Genomic DNA, 26,316 nt, shown 5'->3' on the forward strand with positions numbered 1-26,316 from the left:
CTACTGAATATACCCATTGCCCCCAGCGCACAAATCAAAAGTGAGGCAGACACCGTAGGGTGCACATCGAATGAGAGCGTCCAGAGGGAAGTGTTTAAAATATTCCGACACGAACAAAATGCCAGTACCCTGCATCGTCGGGTTAAAGAAGTCCAAAGATACAAGTTCTGCATTGTACAATTGAAGAATCGAGTCAGTTTTGAAATATGACATTGCCAAGTTTATTTACATTTTGTTGACAAACAATGTACATACATGTTAGCTTACATGTATATTGTGTTGCAACGCAAAGGATTTGAAAGCATAGAGCTGAAGACATTGCATGTGTACATCACTACTTGTATTGACGACATTGATGTGATTACATCAAGTAGTAACAGGTACATGTATCAACACACAGAACTTTGATAAGCTACATGTATGTTAAAATGCAGAAGTCCTTGATCTTTAGATGGTTAATTGCTGTTTTAGAAGATTGAGATCGAAAAACCTGCCGTTTTAGAAGATTGAGATCGAGAAGTTGCTAGGTTAACAATGTAAATGCATGGACCGCGCATCAAATCAAAGAATTAGGCTCCTACGTATATACAGTAGAACCTCTCTATTAAGGACACCCTTGGGACTGACCAGTGCTGTCCTTAATAGAGAGGCGTCCTGATTAGAGAGGTCAAATTGAATGGAAACAACCAATGTGGGACCAAAACTAGTGTCCTTAATAGAGAGGGTGTCCTTATTAGAGAGGTGTCTGCTAAGAGAGGTTCTACTGTACTGTGTCGATGTTATTAAGCCAGCTGGGAGGTTCCTGTACAAACTGGCCTATCTGTATGTGTACAGGTATACATGTAAGTGTGGGAGACGTGACAATCCAGCTAAGTAGCGTCGACACAGTATGTATGATAGTAAATATATATTGCTTGCAACTATAAAGGCCAGTTTATAAATTTCCCAGGTAAATTTCACCCTTGGTTATGATACCAGTATGGTGGCACCAATGTCATTGTGTTGTGCTACTGCTATTCTCGTGGCACAATCTCCAAACCATCACCAATACCATCCCCTACCTGTAACTGACTGCCCAATGCCCAGCATTCCCTTTCCACATACCTTTGCTCCCGAAAGACACATTGAGGAGATTGGTGAATCTTGGTGCCACTCCGATCCCTCGGTCAGTCCAGTGTTTGGCGACAGAGGGAGCAAGGCCAAAAGATCAACACCAATTTTCTCCTCTAAGTGCCGAGAGTTATTAGTTATTAAATTATTTACACTACAAATTATCATGCAGAACTTTAAACGTGCAACCTGAAGTAAGCAGGTCTTCCGAGAGAGGGCACAATATCACATCTGCCATCTCCTTAAGTTGAGAAGACTATCACATAAGCCTTTTGTTATAGAAATACATTGTAGTAGCAAAGATATATAGAAAAATAACATGAAATGATTACCGGTATATATATTGGACATATGGCCCAAACTTTCAATAAACGCGATGAAATGCTTGCCTTCTTGCCCAGCAATGTTGGCCCATATTTGACCCATGTTGTCTCACAGCGGCCCACATTATTTCCAATGACTCATCTGACCGAGATAAGTGGTTGATAACCTATCTCGTGACCTACCCCCCCCCCCCCCAGCAACATCCATACACCCCAGCCATAGCCGCACTTACACCACCTGAAAATGGACCACCAATCTTGGTTCGGGAACCAATGCCGCACCATCGAAAATCCACCAAGCGCTTACACCAGCGCTGTAGCTAGTTATAAAATCCGGCTACAGATGGCGCGCAAACAATAAGCAGAACGCAGAAAGCCTAGGCAGAAAGCGCCATTTCGAAAGCGCCGCCTGGAGCCGAACCATCTAACTAGCTAATTGCCGATCCATTTGCGCTTACACCACGACAAAGCCGAGCTTTTAACAAGCCGGGCGAATTTGGACCATCAAGCTTGGTGGGACAAATTCGCTCGGCAATTTGTATCGGCAATGGATTGCCGAACCAATTTGTCGCGGCAATGTGGTGGTGTAAGTGCAATTGGTCCACCAATATTTCGTGGTGTAAGCGCAGCTCATGTCTGTGAGACAGCAGGCTGATCCACAAAAACCCATATATAACTGGTGGTCACCATCAGAAGTTCATATTCAGCAGAAAAAGTCAACTCTCTTTGCTAGATTAAGTGTTCTTGCAAACTTTTTTGTCACCAGATAAGTCACAAATGTCATGGTTGTGTAATTAGTGAGGATTGCCGTGATGTCTGGACAAGTCGCAATGTTCAAGCTATCCGAAGCTGCCCTGCGACAGCTTGAGCACTGATTGCATCGCATAGCAGTCCTCACAAATTATGTGGCCATCATGTAGACCGCACCATTGTGACTCCTCGCACAACAACCAGCAACTTGATAACAGCACCTCGCCGCAGTCCAATTCCCAACAGTGGATTTTGTGATGAACACATTTGATTTAATCTGAATCCGTCTCATCAACACCATTGTCCCGTCTCGTCAAACTTATCAAGACTAGTCGCTGTCCAGAATAACCCAAACGTCCATGCTGCACATACATATTGTCCAAAACCATAATGTCCCCCTTCTCGAGCTTCGTACCCACAGCATTCCTCCAGGTCACCTCTCTGATATGTTGGAGGACATCCGACTCAATTTGAGATCCGTCGCCATACAACGTGGTATGTGGATAGCGCGTTTCTGGAAGGTCGATGTGCGCGAATTTGGGATGTGCGCGCCAGTGTGATGCATGAAGACTGACTGCCTCGTTGAACCACACCATGTCTCCTGAAAATAGGATAACGATATCGTCAAAAATTTGTTAGACAATAAGCTTAAGGTGCAGGTTACAATCTCAAACACATTGACGCTAACAAATTACTGGATGTTTTGATTTTACCCACAGACGAGATCTTTTTGTTGTACATAGCAGCGATGATAATCACAAGCTGCTGCAATTTTAATCACTTGTTTGCAGAGCGTTACAGACAAGTCAGTCTCAGCACTTACCTTTCTTGTGGTGACGAACCATTGCAGGTTGTGTTGTCCAGTAGGTCAGCGAACCGTCTTCGTCCCATCGGACGTACTGGGTGTCCATGGCTTTGAGGTGTCTCTCAACCTCGGCTCGATCAGACGTCTGCATCGCCTGACGAGGAAGAAGACATTTTTGGTAAATATCATCAGCAAATTGATGGACGTTTGGAATTGCTCATGAGCACACGTTCGTCGTGTCTCAGTCTTACTTTGAGTTTGCAAGCAGATCATTTTGACATCAAGGAAAATACTTAAATGTACAATGTAACCATCTACATTCTGTGTTTTTGCTTTTACCATTGCTAAAGAGGTACTCTTGTCTTGCACCCAGCCTTGCACGGTCCGTACACTCTAGCTAGTTGGGTGAACCGTGAACGAAAATAGTCTGTTGGGTTGTCTCCTACCTGTTGCCAAGACGGGAAGACGCTGTCTTCGCCGGGTAAATGATGATAGTATCTGACACCGTGTCGCTTGAACTTGTTGATCACACTCTCTTCCAGTTCATGCATGATGTCCCGGGTGTCGACTAGGACCACTTCCCCACCGCACGAACGCGCTGGTGTGATCTGGTTGAACAGAAAAACCTGAAAGACAAAAGTGCATGTCATAAGCGGTTATGAAATCTGATTGTTTTCGTCATTGCTGAATAAGTGTACATGTCACATCATTGCCTCGTGGGTAATGACCAGACATATCATTATACGGCGACCCTTTTCCCAACTATGCAATCTCTAATGAACAAACTCCTCTCCCAAAAATCTTTGGTTGCATATTCTTAGTGTGGGCCACAAAAACCCTTGAAAGTATTTTTCCAAAGCTCAATAAAACCTTTAGAGAGGCCAAGCAAGAAAATCTACCAAGATGCACTTTTCAAAATGTCAATCCATTTTTGAGAACTGTCTTCAAGACATGTTACGCTGTCTAAAAGTGACGGCGATGGAGCATGTCCGAGTTTACTTTTTGGGAGACACTGTGAAATCCTTACTTAGAGGTCAATGATAGGCCTATGACTTTCATTCTAATCATAGCCTCGACATAGGCCTGATCACTGACCTTTTAGAAAGGACTTTTAAGCATATGAACTTTATTGAAAATCTTTTTACCAGGTCTGGGGAATTCTTCACGTAGGTCATCTCATTGTGGGGTTCGACCGTGCAAATTGGCGGGTCACTCCTGGGCGCGGCCACAGACGTCGCCACCTCCCCCTTGACTCCGGTACCGCTGTAATATGGCATTGTGGGATATCCCAGCGCTTGGAAGAACTCTGAGAAAGGTATGGCACTGTCAATGTTAAAACCGCGGAGCACGACGACACCGTACTTGTCGACCATTTTATCCAATATAGGGCGGAAACTGCGTCCGAATTTACCGAGTTCTGGTTTGAAGACTTTCTTTAGATGGAGTTTGAACACATGTGGGAAGTTATCTGAGGCCTCTTTGAGATATTTTGGAAAGTTTTTACTCTGAGAGTTCGGGAGAAATGAGCGACCAGCAAGCTGGGTAACTGTCCTTGCGTCCTTGAGACACATGTTCTGCAGATTATGAACACCGCGCCTAGCAACGAACATGATGAAGTGTGATTGATTATCCAACGATGGGGAGGTTCCTTATTAAAATCTGTAATATCTATGGACTTTTGTGTTACTTCCACAAAGACTTCTTCGGAATCCTGTCAGAAATACTGGACAAAGACCTGAAAAGATAAAAGGAGGAAACCTATTAGCCCACAAAGGCAACCGTTTTGGTGACAATTGTGACGTCCTTTCCAATGATGGGAAACACAATGAAACGGCCAGGGGCCATTGTGCTCACCGTATAGATATTTGGTGCTTTGTAATTCATCCAGATTAAGAAACATTGTACATGTATAGTATATAGGTCAAACCAAAGTCGGTATGACATGTGATGTATCGTTGCTTGGAGTAAGTACCATAAGAATATCATCAAAAACAAATCAATAATAAACGAGATATTGCACTTTTTACCTATTTTAGTTTTGGCCTCCTGGTGGCCGAGTTGAGTACCAGATCAGATCGAAATTCGGTGTCCGAGGTTACATGACGTAGGGAGTCATGTGTATCAAATTTCAAGTTCAAAGCTTTAGTGGTTAAGAAACGTGCCATAGTTACAATCAAACGACAAATTTACGCCATTTGACCTCTGTGACCTTGAAAAGCAGGTCAGATCAAAAACTCATATGATATGTGATGTATCCTTGCTAGGAGAACCTACCATAAAAAGGTTATTGAAAACGAATCACTAAAAATAAGCAAGATATTGCACTTCTTACTTTTTCCATTATGGCCCCCTGGTGGCCGAATAAAGAATCAGATCGAGCCAAAATTTGGCATCAGAGGTTATCTGATGTAGGGGGTTATATGCACCAAGTTTCAAGTTCATAGCTTTACTGGTTAAGAAACGTGCCATAGTTTACACTCTAACGGCCAATTTACGCCATATGACCTCTGTGACCTTGAAAAGTAGGTCAAATTGAAAACCCGTAAGATATGTGATGTATTCTTCCTAAGGGTACCTACCATAAAAATGTTATCGAAAACAAGTCACTTATAAGCGAAATATCACACTTTTTAGATTTCCACTTTTGGCTCCCTGGTGGCAAAGTTGAGAATCAGATCAAACTGAAATTCAGCACCAGAGGCTATGTGATATAGGGGGTTATATGTACCAAGTTTCAAGTTCATAGCTTTAGTGGTTAAGAAACGTGCCATAGTTTACACTCTAACGGCCAATTTACGCCATATGACCTCTGTGACCTTGAAAAGTAGGTCAAATTGAAAACCCGTAAGATATGTGATGTATTCTTCCTAAGGGTACCTACCATAAAAATGTTATCGAAAACAAGTCACTTATAAGCGAGATATCACACTTTTTAGATTTCCACTTTTGGCCCCCTGGTGGCAAAGTTGAGAATCAGATCAAACTGAAATTCAGCACCAGAGGCTATGTGATATAGGGGGTTATATGTACCAAGTTTCAAGTTCATAGCTTTAGTGGTTAAGAAACGTGCCATAGTTTACACTCTAACGGCCAATTTACGCCATATGACCACTGTGACCTTGAAAAGTAGGTCAAATTAAAAACCCGTATGATATAAGATGTATATTTGCTATGAGTACCTACAACAAAAGTTTCATCGAAAACAAGTCACTAATAAGCGAGATATCACACTTTTTAGATATCCACATTTGGCCCCCTGGTGGCCAAGTAGAGAATCAGATCGGACAGAAATTTAGTGTCACGGGTCATCTGACCTAGGGGGTCATGTGTACAAAGTTTTAAGTTCATAGACCTAGCGGTTAAGAAACGTGCCACTGTTTTTGAACTAGGATACGACGGACGACGACGACGACGACGACGACGACGACGACGACGGACGACGACGGACGACGGACACTGCGGTATTGTATAGACTCCCCTACGGTGAGCCAACAAGTGACCAACATCATTGAGGGGAATGTTCATTTTCTTAACCTCTCTCATTATCTCACATTGCTTTCAGTAGCAGCTCCATTTCGTCATCCCATTCGTCTTCTCAGTATTCTACGTAATAACAATAGCAATTGCAAATAGCTAGGAGGTCTGTTGCAACCCATCATTAGGACCTAAGCGCAAGGGGAGGAGCATGCAACTGACCCTGGTTATTTGAGGATGGTTGCAACCAAGTTGAGGTATCCCATTTGAAAATACACATCCCTTTAATCTTTAAAGGCTGTGGAATGATGGCATGTACCATGATAACTCTAAAACCCAGATTCGGGGACAAAGTCCAGGCCAACCTGTATGTCATTGACCTTTAGAAGGCCTATCAAATATGGCAATGTAAATCCCTGTAATTGGTCTTTACCCCTGCTTAATCAAATATGTCAATCATTTTGGACTTTGATTTTGTTGATGTCGGGATCCAAAAAAGATAACCTTGTGATTACTCAAGGTTATGATGTGCAACCAGTAATATTATGATGGCAATAAACAAATCAAGGACAATTATAAACTAGTATTTCTGACAACCAAGAACACACTAGTGAGCTATCATTTCCCTTTCCCCGATAGGCCGATAGTTGTTGCCTATTTACTGACACGGAACACGTATACGTAAACGTAAACGTAAGGAAATATAAATACATCTATTTTAACAGCTAGCTGCTGGGAACGAGATTATTGACCGATCTCCATGCAGCTATCGAATGCATTGCAGGCGGCTGCCTTCCACACTGCCCGTTGCGCGGGGATTGAAAGCATTTTGGCGCCATTCCAGAATGACGTCAGGAATTGTGTATACGGCAGTGGAAATCTACCACAGAAATAATCAATCACAGCCTGCACAGTTTGAGTGAAAACCTTCAGGCGAGTTTTTTCCCATAGAATTATGACAATGTCTAATCGTTTGTTGTCGCAGGGATCTAACCTGTTGGGTAAAATTCCAACAACTCAGATAGTGTTTTATGTATGTAGGCTACTCAAGTCAAATATACGCCTTAAACATTGCATTAATTATAGTCTCTTTACCATAAATAGTTTGTATGACTATACCCAAAACCCACCTGCCAAACGTCAGTTTCAGGTCCTGGCCTCGGGGTTGGTGCCCGGGTTCCTAATGTTCCCCAACCCCACCACCCACATGCCACTGAAACGGCAGCAAACATAGTAAAATGGCTTTGGCAGAAGCAGGAACAAGGAACTTGATATCTTACCCCTATGTGATTCGGTGATTGAGATCACATTCTTCAGGGATTCTGACCACCCCCCCCCCCCCCTAGAAATTATTTACTATGAAAAGCTTTGGTAGAGAGGCAAACCGGAGATTTTAACTAACACTATACTAGTATAGACCTATAGGCCTACATTGTCCCTCTCACTGAGTGTCATAAACTCGGATCCATTCATTGACCTAGAAAAAACTAGTTTATGGAGAATAAAACATAGACGATATCAAATCGATAAATTATGCGGTCTTACCTTTGGGAAATACGATTTTTGAAGACGTATTCTGAAGGAGAGCCGATCGCCTCCCCGTCCAAAATCTGCATGTGGTTCTGGCCAAATATCAACAATCGGGTGCATATATTATAACAAATGAAGGTCACCTTGGAGGCTCGTCCTAAATCACTAGTTTTAACTGGCTGAAAACAGCACACACCTACCAATGACGTCACGAGAATAACAAGCCTCGGCTCCTTCTTGGCTCTCCTGTTTATTACACATGGCCCCTCTTCCTGCATATAAAATTTACGTCAAATTCAACAAATCTGCAACTTTATCAGAGTGTTGAGGTATCAAGAATATATACTTAGTAGTATCAATGTATATTTGAAATTCAAACGCCACAAGCTTCTTTATTGCTCTGTTCTTTAAGCCTCGAAATAAAGTAGGGAGGCAACTCAAAAAGAAATAGCTGTAAACAAGACGGCCCTGACCAGCCACGTGGAAGTTAGAAGTCTTGTAAACGACATGATCGCCGTATATAAATACTCAAAAGGGAATGCCGCGGTTTTTGACCGTTAGCTTTTATCAAATTGCCTAGCAACACCAAATCTATCAAAAGTGAAAGTAGTGTTTGTATCGTCTCGCTCGCTTTTTGCCCCAAGGACTTCCTGCAGACGTCCAATGGAGGTTAAGCACCATCCTGATTAACGCATGACTTCTTTTCAAATTCTACACTAACTGTGTTACATCGACATAGAAGGCTTATACTGTCGTTATATCAAAATATGTTTAATCCAGATGGGACGTTTGTGGAATTTGCCACTTCACTTCCATCCGGATATCAGGGGTTTTTTACTCCTACGTCGTATACAAAAATCGAGAGGCGGAGCTTGAAAACAACTGATGACAGGATGTTTCACTTTGTGACTGACATCATATTCCGAGTCGAGAACCGGGGGGGGGGGGGTTCTATAGCCAGGAGGCAGGTATATCAGATTACAAGAAGTCGCCAGAATAGGAGTATCCCCTATATCACAGTTTTCACTGTGTTCCACTAGGTTTATATGAATAAAACTAGACCCATGCAGTCGCCCTTGACCAAGACCATCAATCATTTCATCGGCACGTTGCAAAACCTCTCTGGCATGTTTAGAGGGCAGACTACCAGTAGACTCCCAAAGCAGTCCATTGCGTCATCGAGATTGGATCTCCTTGTAGGGACGAGACGAGGCCGGTCCACTGCATCAGGAGTGTAACTACATGTATATACCGGGCCCTGGTTGTCACATATTTTCTTGAAACCACGAACCTAAATACAACCCTCCTGCGCCGGCGATTTTGCTTGATTTATGATGCTACTCCAATACGATATCATTGACGTGGCATGTTCGTTTGGAGGAGACAGTTATCAAGACAATAATAAGTTAATCATTTGATTAATCCCTGTATCGTTACAATCTTTCCAAACCCAGATCCGGTTACGTCCCGAGTACGGTACTGTATGACTGATGGAACAATGCTATTTCACCAATGAGGACACGGCAAAGGTCCGATGCGTCCGGAGACTACAAGAATAAAGAATAGACTTTGATCTCATTTTGAAATTCAAGGCGATTGATAAGTGCATCGAATGCATTCCGACGAACACCGCTGATAGGCTAAATCGGCCGAATGATTGACTCAATCAACAAATCGCGTTCATTAAACAAATAGGATAGATGTCGACACTCAAAGTGGCAAAAAGTACCGAAGACACGAAAATGCGGCTGCCGAAGACTTACCTGGTGTATGGTTGTGATATTTCGGTGTACGGTGGATATAAGCTGGCGCACTGTCGACTTTGATGCAATTTCCTGGGTGCAATTTCCATATTTCATTCATATAACTATATTTTAGGCAGGTTTCGCAGTAAAGAGCTGACAAAGGACGAAGTGCGAAGTGAGTAAATCTCATTTCTCTACGACGGTTTTTGAAGACATATCTGATCTTGCAATTTTAATAAGTACGAAAGTCGATTTACGAGTGTTGCGTAAATGATTTTGCGCATTTGATGACACCACAGACCTTCGTACTTCGTCGTTCGTACGGTTGCGAAACCTGTCTATGCTAAACGTATTCATAGGTGATATTAATAGTCCCCAGCTGGCGCAATATGAGTGAAGTTACATGAAATGATCCCAAATGGCAGTCGCGTGGATGAGGGCCAAGTCACAACCATGTGGGTGGGTAATAGATCGACGCCGTTTTAAATTTGACTAATCAGTACAGGTGTGCCGTGTCATGCCATTCAGATGGTGTTTTACCGGGGGATTTTGTCCTTAGGGAGGTCAAAGCCGTGTCCTACTATAGGGTTACTATGCTAGAGACATTAGCTTGACCGACCATGCCGATCTATCGGCGCTGTGCGTCTCGGCGTGAGTTTGACTAAGCTAGTTTCTTCATGGATTCGGTACTGAAGGACACCAAAAATGTCGTATATAGAAGAGTTAGAAGAGACATGTCCCTTATTCCCAACAATGTCGTAAAACAGGAAACGCCATCCTCCTTGATCACGAGCGGTACTCAAGTTGTTTATGGCAATAGGTCTACAAATTATACATGAACAGCCTACATGTGGAAACGCCTCACTGGGCCAGCTGGTTATCAATTGGCGGTCAAGACAGAATCAATCGTGCGAGTTTATCGTTGCCTTGTATCATCAAGCCCCACGAGTGGCGCTGATGAGGAGTCGATTTCTTTGCCATGTCTGATGTTATGTGTACCAAATGTGTAGTTTTGCGGCAGAACATGACATATATCCTCAAAATCTAAGTTATAGCTTCTGTGGTAAGTATATTCGGTGTTTATGCAATGTTTTGTTGAATGCGAAGGTGATTGGTTTTGCTTCCAAGATCGTACTCGTTGCAACTAATGCATTTGCACTGATGTGTACACAATGTATACATATAGTGCGTGTTGTGTATAATATTAGTATAGGCCAAAAAGTACAGGGTGCCCCAAAAACTTCTCTCTCCACAAAACAGTAGATAAATTTGTACCAGTCAGGAAAAGGCATGGCCTAACTACAGAATAGCCAGGACAGTAAAAAGTAAACCTCATCCTGCTGTACATTATGTACACAACTCCTATCATTCAGCACAGTGTCCCGGCTATTCTGCAGTTGCTCCGTGACTTAGCTTAATACGGCATACGACACTTACAGGGTTGACCCGGAAATGGCGACGGTACGCATTAGACAATGGGAGACTGCTACAATCTGCCAAATGGCAAAGTGAGGATGCAATCATTCCCGATTCCACATTTTAGCAATCTCCCATTGTCTAAAGTGTACCGTCACCACTTCTGGGCCAACTCTGTAAGTGTCGTATTGTGTGAAGAAAATTGTTAAGGCCTTCTGATGTGCTCAGTGTGTGCGCATTTGTTTTTTTTGGGCTCTGGCTTGATTTTTCAAAACCATTCATTTGATGCCATATAATGTATATGCAACCGCAATAGGCCCTTGTGCCCTGACTTGATAGGCTTACATCACCGAAGGTCAGGAAAATACAAATGTTGTTCTTGATTGCGCATTTCAGTTTTTGCATGACAAAGCATGATGAATTGTAACTTCCGGGTCAGCCCCTTCTAAGTTCTATACTAGTTAGACTGCAAAGACAATTTCAATCTTGAGCCCAAAAACTTTCTGGGGTGTTTTTACAGGAAATAATTGTTTGGGGGAAACACGACAGTGAGACTGATGCTGATTCTACACTGGTCATAGTCTTCACGACTTGGTAGCATTTAAACAAGGAAAACACCAGTCAGGACTCAGAACAAGTTGAAAGATTCTCTTTGATGGACTGGCATCTCTGTGGCATGGCAGGGCCATCAGGGAGGGTATACTGCTAGTGTGAGTAATGTCACTGTTTGTGTTAGTATTCACTCTAAAATAAACTTTGCATTGCAGAATTTGAATTTAAAGAATAGGACTATTCTGGAGTTACATCGGACCAGGAAGTCATAAACATGCTGTTCAATTTACAGCCTATAATAATCATGTTGTGTCAGACATTGTGAACCTTGTTCACCCTGGATTGTCAATAAAAAGATAGCTTTACATGTTGATAACTTTTGCCACTTGACAATATAGTTTACTGACTTTTTGTCTCACTGGCACTGGTACCTGGTGAGTCTTGAATCCAAGCCAGTGTCCCTTGTCCATCTTGGTCTGTGAACAATTAACAGAACAGTGGCCTATTACTTAACCACTGAAGATTAAACTTGGTTCATATAACCCCTAAGGTCTGATGACCTCTAACATTTCTGTACAATATAATTCCTGGCTTGGCCACCAGGGGGCCAAAACTGAAAATAGAAGATGTGCAATATCTCCCTTACTAGCGATTTGTTTTCTATAAAGATTTTATGGCAGGTACTCCCTGCATGGACAAATTACATGTCATACAAGATTTGATTGATGCCATTTGAGGACAATAGGCATAAATTGACTGTAACACTCAGTAACTACGGCATGTTTCTTTCTTAAACTGTAATGACTACTGACTACTTGTATAGTACCCCCAGGTATATGGCACGGCTTAACCCGCCGGCCATTAGGGAATTCCTTTATGGCCCAGTGGTTGGCACGTTGGCCCCAGAGTGGAAGTTAAGCAACGTTGAGCGCGGTCAACCTTTGGATCGGTGACCGGCGCGTATAATACATCTGGCGACCTTCCCACGCGATGCGAGCTACATCAATGTCCATCATTTCATGTAAAAACATTAATTTCATAGCCATTTTCTGATATGTGAAATGTGAAATGTGAAATCCTCTGGTTGACCAAATTTAAAAATCCCTCCAGTTGAGTAAGCAGCCCAAATGGACAGTGACATAAATGGGAATGAAAAACCCTGTACCTTCCTACCCTGCATGTTTGTGGTTACATCAAACTAACAATATCTAGGCCTACATGTACACCCAATCGGCTGGTTTAATATTTTATGAATGTACTTCCTTTATCGAGCAATGTCTTCTGTTGACCTTTACATCTATTTCCGAATGAGATGCCTGGTGACTGGATTGATCTTGTCATCAATTGGGTTTTCTACAAGCGAAGCGTGTCTTGCAATGCCTTGAACTATTTCCTAGAACTTGCGGAAGTAGACCAAGAGATACTTATATGGTCATTGGTGGTGTGCCGTTAGGTTGCAGGGTTTGAGTCACATGTGCGCGTTCTTTCAAAAGTATTCCTTATTATTGGACAATGCCTTCAAGTGTTGGCCTTGGCAATCAGTCATTCCTAAATGGATTTAGCTATCATGTGGTGATCTGTCAAAGGTTTGATTCGTCGAGCCTTATGGCTGTTATGTGTGTCATCAGGTTTGGCCTGTGATCAAAGATCCTCCTTGGAGAGATATATATCTAAAATTGAATCACGCTTCAACCTGTCTGAGGATTACATATATCTGGTGAGTCTGCGTTCATGAGTTTTTAAAGCCAGGCTGTTAAGCGTAAGGCTGCTACGAGGTGTCTGAAATCATCTACTCTACTCAATAAAAGACATGGGGACTATTGTTCTTGTCCACATACATTGAGACTGGCTGTACAAGGAATCATGCGTGTAAGTCTTGTCATACATTTGCCCTTAATTACGTGCGTGCCCGACGGTTAGGCACCAATTGGGGTTATTTGCCTCGAGACTTCATCTGTGGCAATGGAGGAGTCAATCACAAGCTTCTGTCTACACAGTAGTTTGACCTAGTGGCTAATTTTAGAGAGGGTTCTTCACTGTCACTAAATGCTGTCATGGAATTGGCCCATATCGGGTACCCACTCAGCGTCCGATGTGACGTCTTCCCCGACCTTGCCATCACGTCTCGGAGAAGTCATGGTAGGAAGTCGCTGTGGTGTAGTGGCTGGGACTCTCGACTGGCGGTCAAAAGATCCCTGGTTCGATCCCCAATGTCAGCGGGAGACTGTAGGCATGTCTCTTTGTCTTACTTGCCTCTCTTCACCCAGGTGTATCAAGCGGTACCGGTCAGAAATGCTCAGATTGTAGCGCTGGTTGAGCAGCTCATCTGAGATCTACTGAAATGTTTCAGGACAGACCGGGGTTAAAGTGTAAAGTCAGATAATAACCTATATCATATATATATCGTAGTTGATATCAGAGTATAAAGCCGAAACTTTAACTTTAACTTTTTGATACATTGAAGCAAAATATCCCATCGTAGAGGGTCCATGAAGACTGAGGCCTGCGAGTTGACGTTATTTGCAAAAATGAAATCCTCACGAAAATATGGTGGTTTACAATACAGTTTAAAAAGCTTATCAAAGAAAGTTTTGTTGACATTCAGGTTATAAATTGTGTTATTGTTACTCATTGTCTTCTGGTCACTCTCGCAAGGTTCTCTTGGCCTCTAAACGACTGTTATAAGATTATAGTTTTATTTTGATAAAAGTGCATCATAACCATTGATAAAAGTAAAAGTTTTCTGTGTTTGCGCAATTGATAGCAAATGTTGAAGTGACCAATCCATGTCAGCAAAAATATGTAAGCGAGCCGTGTTGTCAGTCATCCTGGTCTCGGGACAATTTGCGATAAATTGGAAGCCAGGTAATTAATATGCTATTACAACTACTAGTACAGTGGGACCTCTCTTAGCTGTCACCTCTCTATTAAGGACACTAGTTTTGGTCCCAAATTGGTTGTTTCCATTGAATCATCAGGCCACCTCTCTATTTTAGGACAGCACTTGTCAATCCCATGGGTGTACTTAATAGAGAGGTTCTACTGTACAAGTACAAGAAAGTGGTTGCAGCAAAATTTGGCATCATTTTATTGCGATTCTTGAAATTTTCTGAAAAAAAAATTTCATAATTTTTATTTTGGCAGATTACAATTTCTTTCAGTTTTCAAAAACAAAAACTCTTTTTGGAGATTTTCTGACTTGTTTTTGCGAGAGAAAAAAACTCCTATGAAAATTTTGTGGTTTACAGTACAGTAGAGTTACCATTTGTGCTTCGTCTGTGTTGCGAATGCACTGTGTAAAGGTTGTGACTTGTTCTGTGCGGTGTACATTACAAGGTATATGATATGTGAATGTACAGGTAATCATATCATGCCATGTTTGGCGGGCAAAAAGTTTTCAGTGCCAGTGAAGCACATCTGACTGTGAGACATCGGTTAAAGGGGATTTCGCACGACCACCAACTTTTTTTTTCTACTTTTACATTTTCTTGGGCGTCTCATTTCGGTTTAAAAGTCTGGCGCATATCAGTAAGCTAGACTCGGCCTGATGAACATTTACCAGGCCTACAGTAGGGTTCCATTCAGAAACTCGTGTATGACTCGATGTTTCATCAATGAGGAACCTGCAGAACTAAAAATCAAGATGGCAGCACCAGTATTAAGAGGTACACTTCCAGTGTATTTTCCATTGAAATTAAGTTTTGTTGATTTTCTCCCTAAAACTCATCAAAATAGAATTAGGGCCAATAAAACAACATTTTTGGTGCTATTTCCCCATGTAGAGTGATTAAAGGATGAAATATTCAGTAATCATTGACCCGGGAAATGGCTTTCTCATTACAACCATGGTCCACTTGCCTGCAGGGCCCCCTATTGGCAGGTTTTGTTGTGCAGGTTCCTCATTGCTTTGATATCGACTGAAGCTCGGAAAGGACATACAAGTATATTGCTCGTATGCAGTTCACTTTAACATTCTGATAGTCGAGAGTTGATTTAAGGCGCTGAAAGAAGATGTCAAATTCGTCATTGCCATGTTTTAATGACAAAACCTACCCAAAAATAAACCTCAAACAAAATTATCTATTGTATTTCATAGACTGAAATATGATGTAGGTCAATTTTGGTGATTCAGTCTTACACAAAAGGGCCTACACAATATGTTGTTATTTTGATTAAACTACATTAACAACCAAATGACCACTTTGAGTTACTAGTGAATCAAATAGGTCTCTTATTCATTCACTTCACATGGAAAAATGATTAGTGGACGGAAATTTCTTGACTGCTGCTAAAATTAGTAACATAGAATAAAAATTTCATTGATATTCAATTCTCAAAATGAGGACACATTCCAGGTAAAAAAAATCAGAGCAGAGGACACGTGGGTGCCCATACTATCATGATAAATGTTCATGGATATTATCATTTTGTAGTAGTGAAAGGTCAAACCGTCGTTATCAATGGTTTCGAGGTGGGTTGTACAAATACAGAAACTAAGCACAATTGAGTAATTTGACAATTTGACAATTTTCTACCCTGACTGTCTTTTCTGGGTGGTGCTACATCGAATTCTGGGTCAGTAATATGATTGGGCAATCTGTGTATTTCTCAATATGGTATATAATCCCATTGAGCTCATTCAAAAAACTGTTTGACCGTCATCCGCCGGACTGTAAGCATGGACAAGGTAACCTTTTTGGCAATTTTTTACTTATACAGTGGAACTCCCCTTAGCGGACACCTCTCTATTAAGGACACTAGTTCTAGACCCAATTTGGTTGTTTCCATTCAATTTGACCTCTCTAATCAGGACAACTCTCTATTAAGGACAGCATTGTCAGTCCCAAGGGTGTGTTTAATAGAGAGGTGCTATTGTATTTATCTCATCGTGTTGGGCCCCTGATCGATTTGACAACTGAAGTGACTTTGGACACAAACAAATCCCAAATCTCAGAATGTTGGGGTCTAATAGGTCAATTTGAAAGTCATGTGTCTTCTAGCAATATTTTACCAAAAAATCATATCTGAAGGATAGCAGATTATCCCATGTAGGACTATTAAATCAAAAAGAGAAAGTAAATTGAATTTAAGAACAGCAACATGATCGTTTTTAAGCCATCGGGGCAATGTTTCTTTTTTGCGTGTGACACAGAAAATGACAAGGTCCATGAAATTTGCCTACACTTTGAATGTATGGTATTTGTATAACTGTATACACAACGGTAATGTGTATTTTCAGTACATAAATTTATGAGAAATTTTTAACAATCGGCGAAGGCAAGGTATATAGCGTGGGAATTTTGATATGGGTATTACAATACAACAAGGAACCTTTAAATTTCTTGGAAGCATTCCTCATGTTGATTTGTTTATGCATTGTGTGATTGCAATGCGGTAGAATATATTTTTTTGCATCAAAACACCTGATCGGTACTTTTTATGAATGAATGATAGCTTGGTACATGTGCCTACCCTGTGCCTTGCCTTAATATCTTTATGATAATCAAATTCCGATTGCCGAGTATGCTGATAAGGACCTAATTATTCACATTCTTGAATGCGTCAAGTAACTGCTTGTACTCTTAACGATGTTGTTCTGGTATTTTATCTAACCTCGCATTCAAAATTTTATCTTCGAATATCAAACATTGGCTTAATTTCTCGTTAGGAGAAAATTAGATATTTTATTGCTTTTGTGTGTCCATCTAGCAGAAAATTTTTATTGCTTTTGTTTTCAAGGTAAGCTAATATTTACTATTTTATTTAGGGGGTTCCCAAGAAAAATCCCCACAGAAACGGTTCAGCTTTCTATTTCTGCGTTTGTGTTCTAAAAAAATGGGGTCGCAGCAATCCATCTATCATTGTTGCAGGGCTTGCGCTCATTCTTGATAAGGAGTAGAACCCACTCACAGGTCTTTCTCAGTTCATGCAATGCAGGTAGGCCTATCGCTTTTATATTCTTTCTCAAATAATCTGGAACTTTCTAAGCAGTGACAATGAGGTCAAACATTGAATTCATAATCTGTCGATAACATTTCCTTTAGTTCGACCTTCCCTTTTTCAAATTTTTCTCAACTCCTTTGTATATACATGTATTCTATTTCCATGCGTCATTCAATCGGCAAATGCAATACCTGAGTACAAGCACGTTGTAGATAATTCCATTTTTGCTGTATCATCATTGTGAGTCATCATCATATATGAAATATTACATGCGTTTTTTAATTTTCCTTGCCGCATTTTAGATTAAGGCGCATCTGGTTGCCATACATATCCTCATATTTTGGACTCATTAAAAACGTTTCCTGAATTTGGCCTTGAAGGCCTACTGTATGTAATGCTGTACGTTAAAAATTTGAAATTTGTGATTGAATTTGAGAAATGGCAAATTGTTTGAATGAATACGTACTGAACTAAAATTTCAACAATGCCATTCTGAAGACAATACAAATGCTATATAATGTACCAACTTTCAGCGAATTTGTATGCAGAATAACTGCACCATGACATTGTGTATAACTGCATGTCTATTTTCCTGAGACGACAGTATATACAAACAGTTTACCCCTTTAACTCCTAGCCGTCCTTTTCTCATTCTCAGAACTTTCTTTCATTTTCATTTGCCTGTGGCCGTTTTTATATTAGATTGCCTTACACACGGTATAATAGAATCACATCGAATATCTATATGTGACTCGCTCTACCAAAACTAGGCGCTTGTCGCATCTGAACTTGACAGGTTGATACGGACTTGTTGTTCATTTCCCTATTGTAGACCTTTTGTGAAATCTATTACAAACTGATTTGGTCACATTTCACAAAAGGTCTACAATAGGGAAATGAACAACAAGTCCGTATCAACCTGTCAAGTTCAGATGCGACAAGCGCCTAGTTTTGGTAGAGCGGGTCACATATTCGTTTTTTGTCATTCATCTGTCATTCTCATTTATAAACAAGATATTCCAAGCAAGCAAAGATTATAAGGTTGACTTATTCTCACAAGGTAAACAGTTCTAAAATGCGCTTGATCAATCATAAAAAGTTGTCTTGTCTCTCTTGAAGAGTTCAAACATCGTCATTTTGGAAGGCTTGTAAAAGAAATCCTATTTTGCCTCTTGAAAAGTTGTGTGAGGATACCAGGAATGTAAAGTAAAGTTTGTGTATCATAGTGTCACCCCTAACGAAAGGGCCAGCCGACTTTGGCTTATGAGACACTTTTTACTTCCAAACTCCTATCTCTAGTGAGAAGGCAGTTTGTACCCTCATCTAACTAGCTTGCAGCTAACCAACCGGCCGCATCAGAAAGAGGTTACCCGCGGGCCTTGAATCCTTGACCTTCCGTTCACGTGGCCACATGGGATCATATGTATATTTTGTACAATTTTTTAATATTTTTCAGACTCACCTGTTTGACATTCTCCACATAAGGAATGGCCATAGCGAGGAATCTCTTTTGGATAAGGAAATTCGTGAAACGTGTTGGCCATTCTATCGGAGTCCAACAACCGCCTTAACGCATTTAGACAGTATGAACAGTGTAAATATTTCACAAAAAAATGAAAAAAACGAAACTGATGAGGAAGTAAATAGAGCAGAAATCGTTGCGAAAACTGGTTTGGACGATGTTCAATTTCGATTGGACGCATCGGGAGGCCGAGACTCCTGTGACTTGAGAAATGTTAACGTCAACTCGGAGATTTTCACCACCCAGGACTACTTAAATCGGGTGAAGTTTGCTTTCAAGTTGGGCTTCAGTGAGGGCCAGTTGAAGATTGCTTTATCCGAGTTGGGAACAGCCGCGCCGAAAGATAACGATCTTCTGCAGGAATTGATCAAATTAGGATCAATCGGAAAAAGTATCGATGAAGAAAGCGACCTCGAAGATGAGGACGTCTTTGACGAGGAAGATGCCATTCTGCAGCCGAAAACGATGGAGAAGTTGAAAGACGCAGAATCCAATCTCCGACCTATAGTCATCGATGGCAGCAATGTTGCTATGAGGTAGGAATTCATGTTCCTCTCCACTATAAACTCTTTCTCTGCATGCCCTAAAAGTTTCTTTGATCATGTCACGTTTTTAAAGCACGAATTTAGATTTTTTATATTTTGTCATGTCCCATTTACAAACCTCGTTTGTGAAAAATCTGTTGAAGATTGCTGCAGAAAATGTGTATGGAAACAGTTCGGTATCATTTCCGGTACTCACTCGTATTAAAAATCGGGCTCAAACTCAAAATGGGCAGAAAATCCAGAGTTAATGATATCACAAGAAGATTCTGTAACTTGTCAAAAAACCCACTGACGAGATGTGAGCATTTCCGTGATTGTAATCGCAGGTAACCAGCAACAAAAATTGCACGTAAATCAAAATGTTTGCGCTTAATATTTCAGCCATGGTAATAAAGAAACGTTCAGCTGTTACGGCATAAAGTTAGCGGTGGATTTCTTTCGTCAACGCGGCCACAAAGAGATCCATGTGTTCGTACCACAGTGGAGGAAGGAAACACCACGACCCGACTCGCCAATCACAAGTAAGCATTTGGAGTTATTGGGCGTCTTTTGACTTTTGGCTTGATTGACGCTATCTATTATCGCCATCGTGTACAGTAGAATCTCTCTAAAGGACGCCCTCGGGATTGACAAATGCTGCCCTTATAGAGAGGTCAAATCGCATGGCTCAACATACTATAATTGTGTGATAGACCTACTACATGAAGTAACGTGATACCTACCAGCTATTCCAAAATATATTGCTGTTTGGAAAACCCTATAGAGGTCTGTTTATAGCATTGCTCCGTCCTTTTTTCTGTTGTCTTTTTTACATAGATTTCTGAAATGTGAGTTTCGGCAGTGTATAAAAAGAATCATTGCCGAAAAAGTCTAGGTAATTGTTCAAGCTTCAAGCTATAGTTGTTATACTAACAACTATAGACGCGGTATCACAAATAAATTGTTTTTATATCTCCGACAGTATATGATTACGCAAATTTTATTCTTATTTTCTGTTATTTTGCAGACCAGGAAGTACTTTTTCAATTGGAGGGAGAAAAAGTTCTCTGTTATACTCCCTCTCGACGCATTGGAGGAAAGCGAGTGGTGTGTTATGATGATAGATACATTATCAAACTGGCGGCGGAAACAAACGGCATCGTCGTATCCAATGACAATTATCGTGATTTGATAAACGAAGAATCTGGTTTCAAAAAAGTCATCGAAGAGCGATTGTTGATGTTTTCTTTCGTCAATGACCGGTAAGTTTTAAAATAGAATTGAAGTGAGTTACAGTGCACACTAGTGTGGCTTAATCGGGGCAAAACTCAGAGCCTCGTAGCCCAGTGGTTAACACCGCTGGCAACCACGCAATAGGGCCCAGGTTCGATCCCGGGGAGAACCCAGGATTGTATTTCTGGGTGAACTGAAGAAACTGAAATTCTTGGCTCTTCACAACACGTGCAACGTATGAAATATTCGAGGGTCTGTCGGATGAGACTTAAAGCCGTGGTCCCTTGTACCTGAGTGCATACAATCAATCCCAAAAAGTGAGTTAATAGGGGTCGTTGCCCGTTTTTCGATCATCAGAGACCAGCCAGCGACGTCCCACCCTGAGGAAAAGTTGGAAAGCCCTAAAAGGCACTTAAATATTGCTTGGAGATGAGAGAGTTCCCTTTGATGTTTACAAACATTGCCTGCCTTGACCTACAATGTATCATAAAGATTGCTATAGAAACTTTATAATGAAACTGGGCCATGTCATTCCAGGGTAGGAGGTTTTAATGAATGAAGAGCAAATTCAGCCACTTCCTTGTTGATGTCACTATTTGGGTTGAAATTCATTAATGAAAACATGCACCATTTCCATTATATAAGCAACTTCTCTGCAGTCGCTTTATGGTGTTAATCTCAGCGGTTAGCCCATCTGGTCACAAAGTATCACTTAAATTTCACAGATTGGAATCATAAAATTTTGCTCTTAAACTTGGCTTGGTGTGTCACATCATTTGTCGAAAATCTTGTAGCAGAATGAGGCTAAGTTCTTCAACTGTATCTTTATTAGCTTCTTTCATTGTGGTTTGTACATTTTGTATTACCTCATACTTTGCGGTACCCCAGCCCACAAAGAAGGAGGATATCAGAGAAATATTGATGACAAGATCAAGATCGGCTTTCTATGGCCAGGGACTATTTTCCCAGTGCTGTACGAAATAGATTTTCTATGTGGGAAAACAAATTAGGTCAGCAAAAGTGTTGCCTTGGCTATAAGAAATTGCTCAGTTTCTTGATTTCCTTTCAGTTTCATGCCGCCTGCAGACCCCCTCGGTCGCCACGGGCCCACCCTGGACAACTACCTCCAGAAGGAGCCATCCCTGCCAGAGACACTGCCCCCAATCTGCCCCTACCTCAAGAAGTGCACCTACGGCAACAAGTGCAAGTACTACCACCCCGAGAGGGGCAACAAGCCGCAGAAACTCATTACGGAGAAACTGGCGGAGGAAGCTCAGTTGAAAATGATCCAGGTGACGGAAAGACAGCTGTCGGAACAGAATGATGGTAAGTTTATCAACATTTTATGAATACCTCTTTTTTTTACTGATGTTTGCCATCTATTAAGAGTTGTTCTTGAAGGAAACAACACTGACAATTTTTGTTCATATTCATGTTGATCTAGGCCCCTAACCTAATAAAATTCAAGTTGATGTGACCCAATTGTTATTTCCTTCTTGCCGTATCAAGTTCAAGTCTGAAAACTAGTCCCTGTCATAAGGTCAAGAAGTTCGTTTTTTCTAATTTTCAAAGAACCTGCAATTTGTTTATAACTTTTAAAAGTTTCTGCAAATTCGTATCCATATTAACTGCACTACGGCATTGTGTATGAATGCATTTCCTGGACCACCAGTAATTCTCAACGCCATACGAATTAAGTAATGTATGTGTCAATTGTTCTTCCAGACTCCCTTGATGCAAAATCAAAGCTGACGAAAGATGACGTCAAACCTTCCATGGAGGACAAAGAGCGACAGAAAAAACATAACGAAAACTTGGATCATTATCGCAGACAAGTCGAAGAATCTGAACGAAAAGCTGCCCGTGCTCAGTCGCAGACAGAAGACAATCAGGAAAATGATAGTCTGCCTGTGGTTTTCCCACCACCTCACTTGAGTGGACGAGTGAGTGACGGTACGCATCTGTCTGTTGCCAAAACGTTATCTGACGAGAGTACTGCGTACAGACCAGGATTAAATCAAAGACGCCGCAGTGTTCCAAATCCCGAACAGGAAACGGAGTTGTTAAGGAGACAGTTTTCGCGCCAGATGTCCCTGCAGTCGAGGTTGGAGAGGCAGGGTAGTGGCAAGTGGAGTACGTATCGGACGGGGCCTGAACCGACGGAGGCACACTCTCCATTGCCCCAGGCCCCGTCCCAGTCAGTGCTACAGACACTCCCTCCTAGAGCTGACATTGGCTACAGACAGCAGCCACCTATGAGTGACTATGTTTACCAGCCTCATATGAACTATCATCCTGATTATCATAATCCTAATCTTGGTGGTCAAATGCCTTTGCAAGGAATGCGGCCCTCGTCCATGTCTTACCCGCACCCGGCGATGCACCAACGGGCTAGTCGGAACTTCCAACCGTCGTACCCCCCTGTGATGCGATACGGTGGTGGGTACATGCAACAAACAGTGCACCAATCGGTGTCGAATCTATCTCAACGCTGGGTCCCGGCCACTGGGTATGAGGCCCCCATGTTCCCAGAACTTCCAGATCAGAACATACCGCCTCTTTCCTATGTGACTGGTCCCCCAGTAGAAAATGAAGTCGACTATAGATTAGATCCGCAACAGGATTTACGATACAACGTTCCACTGGAGAATCCGTACTGTTCTACTGTTCCTGAGAACAGTACGTTACCTCCAATACCAGCGCCTTGTCAAATCACCGATCCTAGCCGTTATGCAGTTTATGTGAATCTGTCTAATATTTATGGAGAGGAAACGGTGCGGCGAGTGATGCACGATCACCCCAATGAGATACAGGCTCACATCATCGCCACGTACGCTGCAGGAGCATGCAACTGAAACATAGGTTATCACTGAACATTGTCTATCACAAATAGATTATTTAAAGGGGGACTATAGGTAGCAACAGGGGTGTTGAATTGGCCATGTTTAAGTGACTACTATAAGCAGTAAGGGCACTGGATCATGTTAGATTCAGTACTACATATATCTCTCGTGTTCTGTGAGATGGGAGAGACCTCTATTGGCAACTTTGTGTAACTTTATCTTGCCTACCTAGCTCCTGTCTATAGAGTCCCTTTAAGGAGTGCCAGTAGTTAGAAAGCCTGGCCAGTTCTTTACACAAATGTGAGGAGCAAGTCACGTTTGGGAAATATGGATTTAGCCACATATTTAAATGCTAAGGAAGGGAGGGAGTCCAGCTACTGGGGTGTCCACCATCAGTGGTTTCATTGTATTGTTGCTTAGAGGGGAAAATATCTAGTGATATTAAATGTGTACACCTTCCTTGTTGTGCTTGAGTATACCCTGTACTGATCGTATAAGGCCTTTGTATTCCGGTTCAGTTCATATCATATGTACAACTAAAGATGTGTGAAGTTCATGCATATACATGTAACCTAGTCATAGGTTGTGTTGGTTCTGGGAATACTCTAAAATCACCTCTATAAGACCTGCTTGAAGTGGCTATCTAAAGGCATTGATGAAAAGTGTTTCTTGTCTGTTCACATGTACAGATTTCGAATTGATTTTTCAATTTCATTGGAAGATGAATTTCAAATGAATTCAATAGATAAATGTAACAGATCTGATCAATTAAAATCTTTGAAAATTGTGACTTGAATAGCTATTGAAGACATTATACATTATACAATAGAACTGACTAGAGTGTTGTAACCCAGTAATATACAACTGAAAGTAATTTTTGTGCCGAAAAAACAATCGATTTTCCCAAAAATGTAATGATATTTTAATTGCAATTCACCATCTCGGATAAAGAGGTCTCCGATGTTAGGAATGTATACTTTATGTACCATTGTAAAATTTGTCGCATTTCTTCAAAATTGGCATTTTAAAACTTGGTGTCGGCTTAATCTTGATGATGACCACTTTTTTAAAATGCCCCAAATCGGTTTTGAGCATATTTCATAACCTTGAACAAATGTTACCAAAATGATCTTATAGTTGTGATATTAGAGTATAGATGTTTATCCGTATTGTTTCGTTTCTATGTGTGCGTACTTATATACCGAACCAGGAAGTGGTTTTATGTAAATTATGTTATATATCGCATAGGCCTGCCTGAAAATTATTTTAGTCTGCTGTAATGCTACCAACATCTTTTTAGTGACCAAAATTGATTTAAGTTATGATTCTGGAGTAGTGCGACAGCAAGCAGAGATATTTTTAAGTATGGCCTCAACTATAAAGTGTTCTCACCAGGTATTACGGTATGTTATAATATTTCTCGAAATGTTTGGATCGAGGAAGCATTATTTGGTAATGAATGAGTGATTCAGTATCGTGTAGGCTTTAAAGGCCCGTTCTAATGTATAGCCCGACTGAGGTTCATTTCATTTAAGCTCTCTCAGTACGGGGTGATGCAAAAAAATGCAACCCAAATGTGTTCACCAGCGGCATGGAAAGGGTTAGCTAAATAGCTATTGGGTTGGCTAATTAGCTCTTGGGTTAGCTAATTGGCTCTTGATCAGTTCAGTAGGTTTGCATAGTTGTGTTAGCATTTCCACCATGATTAAGTCCATTGAGGGGGACTTTTCTCTTTCTGGAAGAAGTTCTTCTCAAAAGGGTCAACGTTTTTTGGTCCAAAGTGCACAGTGTACAGTTGAGTGTACTGAATGTAAGGTAAGGTGATACAATTATTGCCCTGGTACATATATAATCTCTATGTGCATCAATGTGTACTGCTACAATTGTACCCTATACCTTACATAGAAGAGTCAGTTTACCTGCTTTAGAATGAAATGAACCTTTGTATATATACATGTATATATGCGTGGAGGTTTGATTATGTGCAGTGGTAAAGTTGTACATGTGCATCAGATAAATTGTTCGTAGGATATCTTATCCAGGAATAAAAATGTAAATCAAATTGAAGAAATAAAGTTCTTAGATAAAATTTTGGTTTATTTATGTCAACTACCTCGTAGGTATTGACCTTTAAGAAATGAGAGGACCCTGCCTACTAACAGGTGTATTGTCCCTTTAAGTGATGAAGGCAAGTTACAAAGTTGTGACTGGCAAGTTAACAGCCATATTGTCCCTTTAAGAGATGAGGAAAACATCCTACTCTCAAGATAAGTACTACATTCCTCACAAGTTCTGATTCCTACTACAGCACCTGATGCCAAGACAAAGTGTCAAATGTCAAAGGCCCATTCAAATTCCTAATTCATTGGAGCACTTCCACAGTTGGTACTTCGATTTCATTGAATTTTTAAGTAGTATTTCGAAGTTCCAGCACAGTCATCAGGTCATCGTCTTGCAGGTTAAAGGTTCCCCCCTTCCCTCCATTCAACTGTTCCACAGAAGTGCATTTTGTTGGCTGTGAACATTTCTCAAACTACATGTACTTC

The 26,316-nt window shown here is 41.1% G+C and overlaps 2 protein-coding genes across 2 annotated transcripts; one reads left to right on the forward strand and one right to left on the reverse strand.

Moving 5' to 3' along the window:
• Window positions 1-197: 197 nt before the first annotated feature.
• On the reverse strand, window positions 198-8,162 carry LOC135488243 (dapdiamide synthesis protein DdaC-like). The gene is made up of 5 exons (XM_064772768.1): window positions 8,008-8,162; window positions 4,134-4,723; window positions 3,435-3,614; window positions 3,007-3,142; window positions 198-2,784 (listed from the first exon to the last, which is right to left on the reverse strand). The coding sequence occupies exons 2-5, from the start codon at window positions 4,596-4,598 to the stop codon at window positions 2,456-2,458; spliced, it is 1,110 nt and encodes a 369-aa protein (XP_064628838.1). The 5' UTR covers window positions 4,599-4,723; window positions 8,008-8,162; the 3' UTR covers window positions 198-2,455.
• Window positions 8,163-13,348: 5,186 nt separating this feature from the next.
• On the forward strand, window positions 13,349-25,859 carry LOC135488322 (probable ribonuclease ZC3H12C). Its single transcript, XM_064772883.1, has 6 exons — window positions 13,349-13,422; window positions 19,105-19,706; window positions 20,097-20,236; window positions 20,722-20,956; window positions 21,997-22,253; window positions 22,653-25,859. Exons 2-6 carry the CDS (start codon window positions 19,234-19,236, stop codon window positions 23,780-23,782), a joined length of 2,235 nt encoding a protein of 744 aa, XP_064628953.1. The 5' UTR covers window positions 13,349-13,422; window positions 19,105-19,233; the 3' UTR covers window positions 23,783-25,859.
• The last annotated feature ends 457 nt before the right edge of the window (window positions 25,860-26,316 follow it).

Source organism: Lineus longissimus, chromosome 5 (assembly GCF_910592395.1).
Source record: "Lineus longissimus chromosome 5, tnLinLong1.2, whole genome shotgun sequence".
Classification (NCBI taxonomy): Eukaryota; Metazoa; Nemertea; class Pilidiophora; order Heteronemertea; family Lineidae; genus Lineus; species Lineus longissimus.

Bases quoted from the DNA above. Each gene is read 5' to 3' on its own strand.
- LOC135488243 (XM_064772768.1), bottom strand. From the start codon at position 4,598: ATGTTCGTTGCTAGGCGCGGTGTTCATAATCTGCAGAACATGTGTCTC. The intron at 3,615-4,133 runs GTAAAAAGATTT...TTTGTCTTTCAG, and splicing joins TGAAGAATTCCCCAGACCTG to GTTTTTCTGTTCAACCAGAT. The intron at 2,785-3,006 runs GTAAGTGCTGAG...TCCTATTTTCAG, and splicing joins GGTTCGTCACCACAAGAAAG to GAGACATGGTGTGGTTCAAC.
- LOC135488322 (XM_064772883.1), top strand. From the start codon at position 19,234: ATGAACAGTGTAAATATTTCACAAAAAAATGAAAAAAACGAAACTGAT. The intron at 19,707-20,096 runs GTAGGAATTCAT...TTAATATTTCAG, and splicing joins GGCAGCAATGTTGCTATGAG to CCATGGTAATAAAGAAACGT. The intron at 22,254-22,652 runs GTAAGTTTATCA...TTGTTCTTCCAG, and splicing joins GCTGTCGGAACAGAATGATG to ACTCCCTTGATGCAAAATCA.